The following is a 12,970-nucleotide window of genomic DNA, read 5'->3' as shown; positions in this document are numbered from 1 at the left end:
ATCTGTTTTTAAGTTCTCTGTTACCTCTTTTAACTGGACACATTGCCACCCAAGATGAGGGTTCTGTCAGTACATAAGAAGGAGGAGGTGGGAAACACCAGTTCCTGCCACCAATACCGTGGAATTCTTAGGCCAGTCTTAGAAAATTATGTGGTTTGAGGTTCCTAACCTTCAATTTGTGTATTTGTTAAACAAGAATATTGGCATCATATAAGGATTGGCTATAATATATATGAACCTCCAAGGATAGTATGTAGCCCATAGTAGGTGCTTACAAAATGGTATAAATTCTTATTATGGAGTTAATAAGACAGACATTTAGTAGTTTGTTACAAATAACCTTGGATATTTATGATAGACCATTTCTTCTTATTTGTTTAAGTATGTCAATATCTCTGTCTTCATTATGAACTTAAAGCATGAATTCACTTTAGTTTTTGTAGATATTTTGAAACTTTTCTTCAGAAATGACTTACCGCAACAATATTTTATTGGATCTAATCTTTTAGATACTATTGAAATTAAAGGAAACGATCCAGTTCAAAGATTGCATTCCTATATTCAAAACCTGCATGTTTTAATTATTTTTTTCTCAGACCTGGAAAACAAGATGGTTCACATTGCACAGGAATGAGCTGAAATACTTCAAAGACCAGATGGTGAGAAACATAATACATTTGCCCTTTAAAAATCAGCTCTCTAGATGCAAAGAACATCTGCCTTTGAAATCCCTGAAATTTTCTTTATGAGTACCTGAAACGCCAATAAGTGATTGGAAATGTGTGTTCTTGATTCCTGATATGAGAGTTGTTTTCTTTTTAAGTAATCTTTACCCCCAACATGAACCCTCGGGGTTCAAACTCACAACCCCGAGATCAAGAGCTGCATGCTCCACTGACAGAGCCAGCCTTGTGCCTTAGGCAGAGTTCTTCCGCAAGGATGAGATGTGTGTCCCAGAAACGGATCTTTTGAACTGCTAAACCAGCTTCCCAAGGCACATCATTCCCTTGTTTAGGGCAATGGGTTTGTTGTCTTGCTGGGGTGTATTAGCTTTGTCTGCAGCAGTTTCTCCCTTTAGTATAAAATATGTCCATTTCCCATGCCCATTTCATGAAGCCAGTTTGAAATTATTTTATTTCTTCTCACGTTCCCTACACCAAATTTCCGAGAAAGTAGAAGTTTAAAAACATGAAAGAAAAATATGACTCCCTTCTGTGTTTAAAATCCATCTCCAATAAGACAAATATATGGCTTCACTCATATGAGGACTTTAAGAGACAAAACAGATGAACACAAGGGAAGGGAAGCAAAAATAATATAAAAACAGGGAGGGGGACAAAACATAAGAGACTCTTAAATATGGAGAACAAACAGAGGGTTACTGGAGGGGTTGTGGGAGGAAGGATAGGCTAAATGGGTAAGGGACATTAAGGAATCTACTCCTGAAATCATTGTGGCACCATATGCTAACTAATTTGGATGTAAATTAAAAATAAATAAATAATTAATAAAATAAAATAATTTAAAAAAATCCATCTCCACTAAATTTAAATTGATAAAGGAGCACCTGGGTGGCTCAGTGGGTTGAGTATCTGACTTCGGCTCAGGTCATGATCTCACAGTTGATGAGTTCGAGCCCCCCGTGGGGCTCTGTGCTGACAGCTCAGAGCCCTGGAGCCTGCTTTGGATTCTGTGTCTCCCTCTCTCTGCCCCTCCCCCACTCATTTTCTGTCTCAAAAATAAATAAACATTAAAAAAAATTTTTTAATAAATAAATAAATTGATAAAGACAATCTCTTCCTAACGTCCAGTTTTCATGAATAGCAAATCCCCAAACGAGGGGTTATGACTTCCCTTCAGGAAGGTTCTCTATGATCAGTCCCCTTAATGAAAGTAAAATCAACAAGGGCCTATAATGGAAGATTTTTAGGGGAATAAATGATGGACAAATTTGTGTGTTTTATTGTGATGACATATAAGTTGCTTTTTTTTTTTCTTTTTTGAAGTCACCAGAACCAATTCGGATCCTAGACTTAACAGAATGTTCAGCTGTACAATTTGATTATTCACAGGAAAGAGTAAACTGTTTTTGGTAAGTTGTCTTGTAAGGAAATGATTTTAAACATTTGGCAGACAATTACTTTAGCTGAGGAATAAAAAAAACCCTGTATGTACAAATGTCTTGATCTGAGGGGCACGGATGTAACTAACACACGGCGTATGTATGTTAGGAATGCTACAGCTGAGTGTGACATAATACCTCATTTAAAGTGACTTAAACCAATAGGCAGGTCCGGCAGCGTAACTGTTTACGTTGTACACTGCATAAGTATATACATAACAGAATGCCACCGACATCTCAGCTTTCTTCCTTTGGAGTTTTTTACTCATTTTAAATTTTAACTTTGTTGACTGCAACAATGGGTGATTTGTATTATTATGACTATTTCTGGCAGATAACCCAAAAGTGTTTCGTTCTAACCTAATCAGTGCATCATGACACTTCTCTGACTAGGAGACGTGTCTTGAAAAAGGAGTGCTTTATTTTCCATCAACCTTAATGTTTTTCAAACATACCCACATACCTTTCAGTTAGATGCATCATAAGTATTTTGCCATTACCTGCTATATCTCTATCCATTCACTTTTTTTCCTGAACAAATTGAAAGTAAGTTGGAGACATCATGGCACTTTATCTATATATACCTGGGCATGTACTCCCTAAGAATAACAATGTCACCATTACACATCCAAGAAAATGAACGTTAATTCTGTAACATTTACCAGTAATGGATATCTTTTAAAAATTCACTTAAAGGGGGGTGCCTGGGTGGCTCAGTCAGTTGAGCAACTGACTTCAGCTCAGGTCATGATCTCACGGCTTGTGAGTTCGAGCCCCACATCGGGCTCTGTGCTGACAGCTCAGAGCCTGGAGCCTGTTTTGGATTCTGTGTCTCCCTCTCTCTCTGCCCCTCCCTGACTCATGCTCTGTGTCTGTCAAAAATAAATAAGCATTAAAAAAATTTTTTTAAAGAAAAAAAATAAAAATTCACTTAAAGGTACCATATGAGCCAGCAGCGGGGGGGCGGGGGGGAGGGGGTTATTGGTTATATAACAAAATATCGGGAGGCAGGCAGCTCACATGACAAGATGGGAGCCAGTGTCTCTACATTACTCTTGACCTTGAGCAATTCATTTGCTACTTTAGTGTCCAAGATAACTACTCCAGCTTTAGGCCTCACATTTTCATGTCAGTCATGAAGAAGGATGTAGGGATGGGATCACCCATACCTGTCCCTTTTTATCAGGAAAGCAGGCATTTTCTCGGAAATCTATCAGATTTCCCCTCCTATCTCATTGGCCAAGGCTGGGTCCCATGGCCATCCGCAGCAGCAGGGAAAGCGAGAAAACTAGTATGATCATAATTGGCTCCAACTAATTATAATTTATTGCCTGGGGTTCTGTTAGCAAGAAGAAAGGAAAAATTATCTGCATTAATAGGCAATTAATAATGTCTCTCACAGGGAGTACCAAACAATGACAATTCCAGAAACCAGTTCTATATAGTACCACCACTATCCCCTCACCACTCAACTGGGCCTCACACCAAGGTTTACCTTCTATACACAGGGACTTACTTCTTGTCTATTCAACATTAATCACTGATACAAACAAGATATGCTGCTTTGGCTTTAGGATATAGAAACCCTTCTGACTTAGAGCGGAAGGCTTTTTAAACATTTTTCTCACGAGAGAGGAAAAAAGGATTCTTAGTATTTCGCATCAAGTTAGGGCTGATCTTTTTAGTCAAAAGATTTGACTAGATAGCCAAAGAGAGACAGTCAATGAAGAGCTACCATATTCCTAGAATAAGTTTTCATGCCAGTAGGAAAGTTTGTCTTCTTCTAAGCAGAGATGAACTCATGACACAGTGGGCAAAATGAATAGTTGAGATTTATTATCTTTTTTTTTTCCTGACCTAATTAGTTAAAAGTACCTACATCCAACAAAGCAGCTTATTTCTCACTGAATCAGGCCAACACAAATGGGTTTCTTCAGCAAACTCTTACCCGTCTTGCTGATTCTTTGAATCATAGCACGCGTTCGGAGTCATTTAACACATCAGCTGAATAAACACACAAGTGCTGTATTCAGTCTAAGACATAAGCCTACAAAAGGACATAAGCCTACAAAAGGATACGGACATGTTTTTTTTTTTTTTTTTCTGTTTTGACTTCTCATTAGAAAATATAAACTGACCAGTAATAATACTATGAATCCACAACTTCCTCCACATTTCTGCCCTTTGCTGGCAGGAATCACTCTGTATTTATCAGTTCTTCAAGTTGCTCTTTGTTGATTATTTTTTCCTGTTGAATATTTTAATTACTGTTCAACGAATACATTCAACCAACCACCTGGAGTATCTTATGTTTTTCTTTTGTCTTCTCAGCTTAGTGTTTCCATTCAGGACATTTTATCTCTGTGCAAAGACAGGAGTAGAAGCTGACGAGTGGATCAAGATATTACGCTGGAAACTGGTGAGTTATACAAGTCCTCTTGATGTCTAGTACTCAGAAATAACATGTTGACAACTTCAAACATATTTCTATTGAAAGTGTCAGACTATCTCCAAGAACGAATGAGATGTCCACTGGCAGACTTCTTGTGAGTCACTGAAGGCATGGAGATGGGGGTAAAAGAGAAAGGACAGGGCTACCCTGGGGTCTCAGCCCTGGAGCCTTAGCCTCTCGCCCTCAAGATTAGTCTTCCTTTGAGTGGGTGGCCTGGTCCAATTTTGCCTGGAGGACATGTGGGACTGGAAGGTCAGACAGAGGAAAGCTGCCATATTTCTATAGTAGAAAGTCCTTTTAAATAGAGAAGGAAGATTGATTGCTAGAGGAACTTCCCTTAGCTTCCAGTCTTTGTGAAGATCAAGCATGAAATGTGGTTTATTTTATCTGCTTTCTTATAAGGTACTTATAAAAATTCACCAGTCTCATACATTTTTTGTATATGTGTTTGCAACTTAGTGAGTTGTTAGTCAAGAACGTGTCCTTACGGCTTTCTAAAATTTTCTATAAATACCATCTTGAAACCCTTGATGTTTTCAAACATCAACAACTTTTCTTAATTTTTTTTTTTTTTTATGAAGAAACTTGTTGAATATTCTTTTGTAGATGCTGGGACTTTTGCTTTTGGTTGTATTTTCAGTTTGAAATCCAAATAAGTATACCACTCATTTTTATTTTTTATTATTTAAAAACATTTTTTAAATGTTCATTTATTTTGAGAGACAGAGAAATAGAGAACAAGCAGGGGAGGGACAGAGAGAAGGAGATAATCCCAAACAGGCTGAGTGCTGTCAGTACAGAGCCTGATGCAGGGTTCAAACACACAAACTGAGAAATCATGACCTTAGCCAAAATCAAGAGTCAGACACTTAACTGATTGAGTTACCCAGTCTCGCCCCCCCACCCCATTCATTTTTAGATAGTTCCAATGTATTTGATACTCAGTGGGGAACTACTTTGCCACATGAAACATTTGCTCAGATAATCAATTTTTTATTCTTTGTATTCTGTAATTATGCAAGTGACACATCATTATTATAGAAAAATTAAAGTAAAAGTACATCAAATTCACACACTTTCAGAGTTCTCCCTGTGCAAATAAATATTTAAAAATCAAAATTTAATCACTCTTTACATACATACTCCACTGGCAATGTGTCCTAAACATTTTTCCCTATTAATAAATTTAGATCGGGGCGCCTGGGTGGCGCAGTCGGTTAAGCGTCCGACTTCAGCCAGGTCACGATCTCGTGGTCCGTGAGTTCGAGCCCCGCATCGGGCTCTGTGCTGACAGCTCAGAGCCTGGAGCCTGTTTCAGATTCTGTGTCTCCCTCTCTCTCTGCCCCTCCCCTGTTCATGCTCTGTCTCTCTCTGTCTCAAAAATAAATAAACGTTAAAAAATAAATAAATAAAAATAAATAAATAAAAAATTTAGATCTAAGTATTCATTTTGATTCATTGAATAGTATTTCATTTTATGAATTACTGTAAGTATTAAGCCAGTTCCCAATTTGTACATGTTTTAGCAACTACTTTTCAATATTTATCCTGCAAAAAGTACGGAAAGCCATACTGAAATTCGGTGGGGGGTAGGGGTGTCACATGTTAATTAACTTACAGATGCAATGTGTCCTTACTAACCAGCATGTCTTATTTAATATTTGCTAAGTTCGTTATCATAAAATTGCTCACCAGTAAATATGTATGTGTGTATGCTCTATTACAGTCTCAAATAAGAAAGCAGCTCGACCAAGGGGAAGGCACAATCCGATCTCGGTCGTTCATCTTTAAATAGGCCTTCCCTGCCCAAGCGCGCAGGGCGGAATGGTCCCTGATGTTGTGATCCACAGCAGGCTTCAGACGAAAGCTGACTAAGGCTCTTTCTTTCAAAACAAACCAAAAGCACATGCAGATCTGGACCTTTCGGAACCCACCACATTTGCTGACTTGTGGGTAACTGCTTGCCCTTCAGGATGTTGTCACCTCCGTGAGAATACCAAAGCTGTCATCGTTCTGATGGAAGCCGGTGAAACCACCAACCCAGGCGTGCTCACTTTTAGGAAATGTAGAAGACAAAGGGGTTTTGTGTTGTCTCATTGCGGTCCCCAAGCCGCATGGCGTCCCATTCTGCATCACAGTCAGCTCCTCCGACATCCAGGTTGTGCTATCAACCAGGAAGGGAACAGCTATGTGCTTTGACTGCTTCTACAGAAAGTGCCTAGAAATAACAAACACCGAAGATTGAGGATGGGGGCAGCGCTGGTTCTGTTTTTTGTTTTTGTTCTTTCTTTATACAGAAAACCAAACAAAACCAAAATGGGAAATTTCTTTTCTCTTCGTAACAGGCTCAGGCATCTAGTGGGTCCTTTCTTCCCTTCTAATGATAAGCCCGTGAGAAGTACATGTCCTACCGGCTATTAGGTAGGATGAGAAAGATAAAGGAAGGTAATCATTTTGGGGAAAATGTTTTAAAGAGTAACTTAACTTGTAGTTACTCTTGTAACTTGTAGTTTAATAGTTTAATTTAAACTATTAAATTTAGTTTAATAACAATCCGTGTTATTAGTATTATAACTAGAACAATAATAGAGTATTTGTAAGCGCTGGGTTCTCTTCATGCAACATCTCTGCGAACAGACTGAAAGACTCGTGAAGCCGAGTGTGTTGGGACAGTCCCTTCCCCAGGGAGAGCTGCCGGTGTCGGCCTGGGGCAAGTCAGAATTCCCTTGCACTGAGATAGCTGAGCACTCTCGCCTTATTCAAGAGCAACTTCTGTGGCCACATGAAGGAGCAACACTAAGTCCGCATGTAACGAACAATGATGTGTTACACCGCATTTTCAAACTAAAAAAAGAGGATTGAAATAGGGTAACGAGATAGTGGCATCCAGAGCTCAAACAGATTCTAACCCCTTCTCTTATCTTTATGAATACTGCTTTTTTTTTTTAGATAGAAGTTTAAAGGGACAGAAAAGTGGAGGGAGACCCCAAATACAAGAGATTATGGTATATGGTGCGAAGCAATGGGTAACACTGCTTTTGCAGTTCCAAATGCGTACCTTGACGAAAAAGTTGCTTCTGTTACTCAAAACATCTAGGACTCAGAGATTACATTACATTTTTGTGTATTTCAACAAGGTTTTTCATGTATTTTGTTATGTTTGTATCATATGAGATAAAGCAAATGGCAACTTAAAAATGTATTATGTCGAGTTCACAAAGGAAGCAGTTGCAAATGAATCTTCACTGAGATGTGCGGTTCATGTTTTATTTTCTCAGAACCAAGTTTTTCTTTGTGTAGGTAATATTGTTCCTACTTTTTGTAAAATACGTCCTGTTTATTTATATTCTTTGGTTAAGTTTATTAAAAAGAGCATTTTGCTGTGCCTGTAATATTTTGCTATTAAAATATATTTTATCTGTAATTTAAAAGGAAATACAACTGATTAATGTCATAAATGGCAATGAAGAATCCACTTCTGTTAGACTGTGTGCTATGAAGAATTTGGAGTTGAAGAAATACTCTCGGTCTTGAAGGAGTTCTTAGTTAATATGGGAAAGATAATAAATAAATACATACAGGGGCACCTTAGTGGCTCAGTTGGTTAAGCATCTGACTCTGGATTTCAGCTCAAGTCATGATCTCATAGTTCATGGGTTTGAGCCCTGCATCGGGCTCTGTGCTGACAGCTCAGAGCCTTGAGCCTGCTACAGATTCTGTGTCTCCCTCTCTCTCTGCCGCTCCCCTGCTTGTGCTCTCTCTCTGAAAATAAATAAAATTAAAAAAAAAAAAAAAGTGGGGGGGCGCCTGGGTGGCTCAGTCGGTTGGGTGTCCGACTTCGGCTCAGGTCATGATCTCATAGTTTGTGGGTTCAAGCCCTCCGTCGGGCTCTGTGCTGATGGCTCAAAGTCTGGAGCCTGCTTCGGATTCTGTGTCTCCCTCTTTCTCTGCCCCTCCCTGACTCATGCTCTGTCTGTCTGTCTCTCTCTCTCTCTCTCAAAAATAAAAAGAAACATTTTTAAAAATTTTTAAAAACTAAAAAATAAAAATATGGGGCACTTGGGTGGCTCAGTTGGTTAAGTGTCTGACCGTTGGTTTTGGCTCAGGTCTTGATCTCACAGTTTGTGGATCCAAGCCCCACATCAGGCTCTGTGCTGACAGCTCCAAGCCTGCCTGGGATTGTCTCTCCCTTTCTGCTTCTCCCCTGCTCGTGCTCACCTACTTGCTCTCTCTCTCTCTCTCAACATAAATTTAAAAACTTAAAAAGTGCACACACACACATACATCCATGATCACGTACAGAACTAAGTAACACAAATTCTGCGCATGAGGCACACAAAGCTACATGATGGAGAGTATACTTCAGCAGGGATACAGTCGTTTTTTGGAGGGTGTGGACACGAAGAGGTCAAGCTCACCTATAACATAACATACTATGCATTTGTACTCCACTAGATGCTTTACCTGCTCTCAGCAGCCCTGAAAAGGGGTCACGATTTTGCCCCCTGCCAGGAGCCTGCTATTTCTCCAAATCCAAGATAAGGGAGGATGGTTTATGCCAACAGCAGATGGGAGTGGGGCCGTCTGGGAGAACAGCCAGCGGGGTGTCTGCATCAGGTCCCTTCCACTACCAGGTATGTGTTTATCATAAAGGAAGTGCCACTTAAGACACAGCCAAAGTATTAGCAGGTATTCTCAGAACTCCGCCTAGGAAAATCTTGCCCCACAGCAACACTGTTCCCTCTGGACTAGCGGAGTCACCCCCAGGGTAGGGACGGCTATTTATGCCTCTGAGGGCAACCTGTCCGCTATGACAGAGCCACTAGGAATCAGAACACTCAGTGGGCCACAGCCCTTCTCTTCCCACCCACATGATGTGCCAGAGTGGGTGCTTCCATCTTTGACCCTCCCATTCGCCACACACAGGTCAGAGTCAGGCTGTGTCCCTATTTCAGGCAAAGAGCAAGAGAACAGTATGGCGTTAACATCGATCCTACTTCCCTTTCCCTCCACTACTTCAGGTCGGTTGCAACAAACCCGTATTTTTGCCAGACTCCTCCGAGCCAAGTATGCTTCATAGCAGATTCCAGGCTAGAGCCTACGCTCAATCACTTTGGACTCAGGCCGTCTGGGCATGATGCCCCACAGCTTCCTCAGTCATGTGCCGTGAAGGACCAGGCTTTCTTTTGCTTTTTTTAAATTTCTGATCTATCACCGACTGAGATTTTGTAAAATCCGATAAAAATAAGTCGTTGGAGACACGAACTCAAACTACAAATAGCACAACCTCAAGTTCTTATTATCAAAAACAACAGACATGAAGTTGGTTCTGCCTAATTGCTGTTGTTTAAACACTGACTCTCGACACTTACTCTCTGACTTCTGTACTTGTCACGTGCCGCTCACAGGCGTTAACAGCCCAGTTTGTGGACCACATTTCTAGTCGCTCTGGTCTAGTGAACTGGCAGATAAAAGGAGCCAAGAGCCTTCTCGAGAAAGAGTGCACCCGAGGGAAGAGAAGGTTGTGGTGCAAATGTCTTATTGATGGATTATGGACACTCGCCATAGGGGAGGGGTGATTCTGAGCACATTCTTGTCTGTTACGCCCACAGCAAGCCACAAAGGAGCGTTCTCACTGGGGTCTTAAGGGGGAAGACATTGGGATAGTGTGTTGTGTCACATTTATAGCTGTGAAGACCGTGCCCTTAAGTCTTCCACAGTGTCTAGGCACTCAGCACAGCGGCAGGGGCCAGGGGTTGAGCTCATCCCAGAGAATGAAATTGGCAGATGCCTGCAAAAACTGGTTTCAGGAGCGTATGGAAAGTGCTCTATGGGGAATCCCGGAGACACTTGGAAGACATCTGAGAGGAACTGGATTTTCCACAGAAGCCACGAGGATGAAACCAGAGAAGCGTGGCCAGTGAGTTCCTGAGCCTGTGGTTATTTCTCCACTTCTAGAATGCTTAATTGGTGTAGACTTACTCAGTAACTGGCAAGATACACAGCCTGGTTTTCTGAGCTGCGTTGTGAGGGCTACTATAGTCGGAAAGGACAAATGTAAGTCACTGGAACCGTCTCTATTCTGGAAGATTGTAAACCAGAAGCAATATTTGTGGAGGGGTTTCAGAGATTAGTGCCACCATCATGCTCTTGAAGGATGCAGGGGTGGTGATTTCCACCACATCCCCATGCAGCCCACCCTTGGGACCGGTGCGGAAAATAAGATGAATCCTAGAGAGTGACAGTGGATTATCACAAAATTAATCAGGTGGTGACTACGATCACAGCTACTGTTCCAGATGTGATTCCATTTCTTGAGGAAATTAACAAATCCCCTGGTCTCTGATGCGCAGCTATTGATCTGGCAAATGTATTTTTCTTGATAGCTATTAGTACAGACTGCCAGGAGCAGCCTGCTGTATCCGGCACGGCCACCAATACACCTCTCACTACCCTACCTCAGAGGTTTACCAGTTCAGCCCCATGTCATAATGTAGTCCACACCAACCCTGATCACACTGCTCCTAAGACATCACATGAGTCCACTGCGCTGATGACATTAGGCTGACTGGACCTCAGGAGCAAGAAGTAGTAACGACTCTAGACTTTTTGGTAAGACATTTGTTTGAGGGTGGGAAATAAATTCAGGGGCTTTCCACATCACTGCAACTCTAGGGGTCCGGTGGTGTGGACAGGTCAGATATCTTTTCTTTTTTTAAAAAAAAAAAATTTTTTTTTTGGATGTTTATTTATTTTTGAGGCAGAGACAGAATGTGAGTGGGTTGGGGCAGAGAGGGAGAGGGAGGCACAGAATCTGAAGCAGGCTGCAGGCTCCGAGCTGTCAGTACAGAGCCTGACACGACACTCGAACTCACAAGTTGTGAGATCGTGACCTGAGCCAAAGTCGGATGCTCAATCGAGTGAGCTACCCCGGCCCCCTCAAATATCTTTCCTAAGGTAAAGGACACCTTGTTGCACCTGGCCCCTTTCCCAGCCAACCAAAGGCACAATACCTAATGGGCCTCTTTGGATTCCGGAGGCAATATACTGCTCATCTTGCTGATGGAACTTGTTGCCTTTACCATGTTCCCCATCATCCTAAAGCCGCAGGCCTGACAGAGTGGCAGAATGGCCTTTGAAGACTCGGTTACAGCCCAGCTGGGGCAATGTCCCCACGTTCTTGCGCTGTGCTAGTTTAGAGGCATTTGTTCCAAAGGGAGGAATGCTTCCACTGGCCGATACAATGATTCTAACACGCTGGACATTAAGACTGCTACCAGCTACTTTGGGCTCCTATCTCTGATTCAACAGATGAAGGGAATTACCGTACCGGCTGGGATGACTGATCCTGATTCCCCGGGGGAAACGGGGCTGCTACTGCACAATGGAGGTAATAGTATGTTCCAAATACAGGGGATCCTCTAAGGGATCTCAGTACCACCAAGTCCTGTGACTAAAGTCAATGGAAAACTACAATTCAATTCAGGGAGGACAGCCAAAGGCCTGGACTCTTCAGGAATAAATGTTTGGGCCACCCCACCAGGCACAGCCACGACCAGCTTGCTGAGGGAGAGGGAGTATGGAATGGGTAATAAAAGGCAGTTCTAAATACCAGCTACAACTACACACCCAGTGGGAAAAACAAGGACTCTGATTATTACCTTTCTTCCTTGTTTTGTTATGTTTGTGTGTACATAAACAAATATGTATGCATTATAAATACACACATAGTAAGCACATCTTTTTTCTTCCCTCTGGTATCCTCTTATTACCTACCATAAGATATATTAAAAATGGTTAACCTTACATCACAGCATTTAAGCTATAGTATATGAAGGCGAGAAGTGAGCATCACCCGAGAACATCGCATCCTCTTCCAGGGAGAGTTAACATGTTTTCTGTATGTGGGTTAGTTGTTTGATGTTAGAAGTACTTTATGTGGAGATTAAGGATGCTTTAGGAAGATGTACACGATGCCAAGCTGACAAGGGTAGATTGTGAATGTTATTCTGTGTGTCAGCTTAGCGAGGCTGGGGGACCCTATTATTCAATAGACCACGAACCTACATGTTATGTATTGTGTAGCTGTGCTTCACACCCATCTATAATCCACTGAATTTAAATAAGAGTTATCCTCGATAATACGAGGGGACTTCATCAATCAGTTAAAGGTTAGCCTTGGGGTGCCTGGGTGGCTCAGTTACTTAAGCGTCTGACTTCGGCTCAGGTCATGATCTCACAATTCGTGACTTCGAGCCCTGCACCCGACTGTGTGCTGACAGCTCAGAGCCTGGAGCCTGCTTCAGATTCTGTGTCTCCCTCTCTATCTGTCCCTCCCCCACTCACTCTCTCTCTCAAAAATAAACATAAAAAAAAAAAAAAAAAAAAAAAAAAAA

General features: G+C 41.5%; 1 protein-coding gene across 1 annotated transcript in view; it reads left to right on the top strand.

Moving 5' to 3' along the window:
* Positions 1–6,784, top strand: part of DAPP1 (dual adaptor of phosphotyrosine and 3-phosphoinositides 1) — a 51,370-nt gene extending 44,586 nt beyond the window's left edge. The window contains exons 6-9 of the mRNA XM_045471978.1: positions 597–659; positions 2,007–2,092; positions 4,454–4,541; positions 6,301–6,784. Coding sequence (XP_045327934.1) covers positions 597–659; positions 2,007–2,092; positions 4,454–4,541; positions 6,301–6,369 — 306 coding nt within the window. The 3' untranslated portion in view covers positions 6,370–6,784. The remainder of the gene's footprint in view (positions 1–596; positions 660–2,006; positions 2,093–4,453; positions 4,542–6,300) is intronic.
* Positions 6,785–12,970: the final 6,186 nt, after the last annotated feature.

The sequence above is a fragment of the Leopardus geoffroyi genome, chromosome B1 (genome assembly GCF_018350155.1).
Source record: "Leopardus geoffroyi isolate Oge1 chromosome B1, O.geoffroyi_Oge1_pat1.0, whole genome shotgun sequence".
Lineage (NCBI taxonomy): Eukaryota > Metazoa > Chordata > Mammalia > Carnivora > Felidae > Leopardus > Leopardus geoffroyi.
The sequence above is the reverse complement of the archived record's forward strand: the minus strand, read 5'-3'. Positions and strand labels throughout refer to the sequence as shown.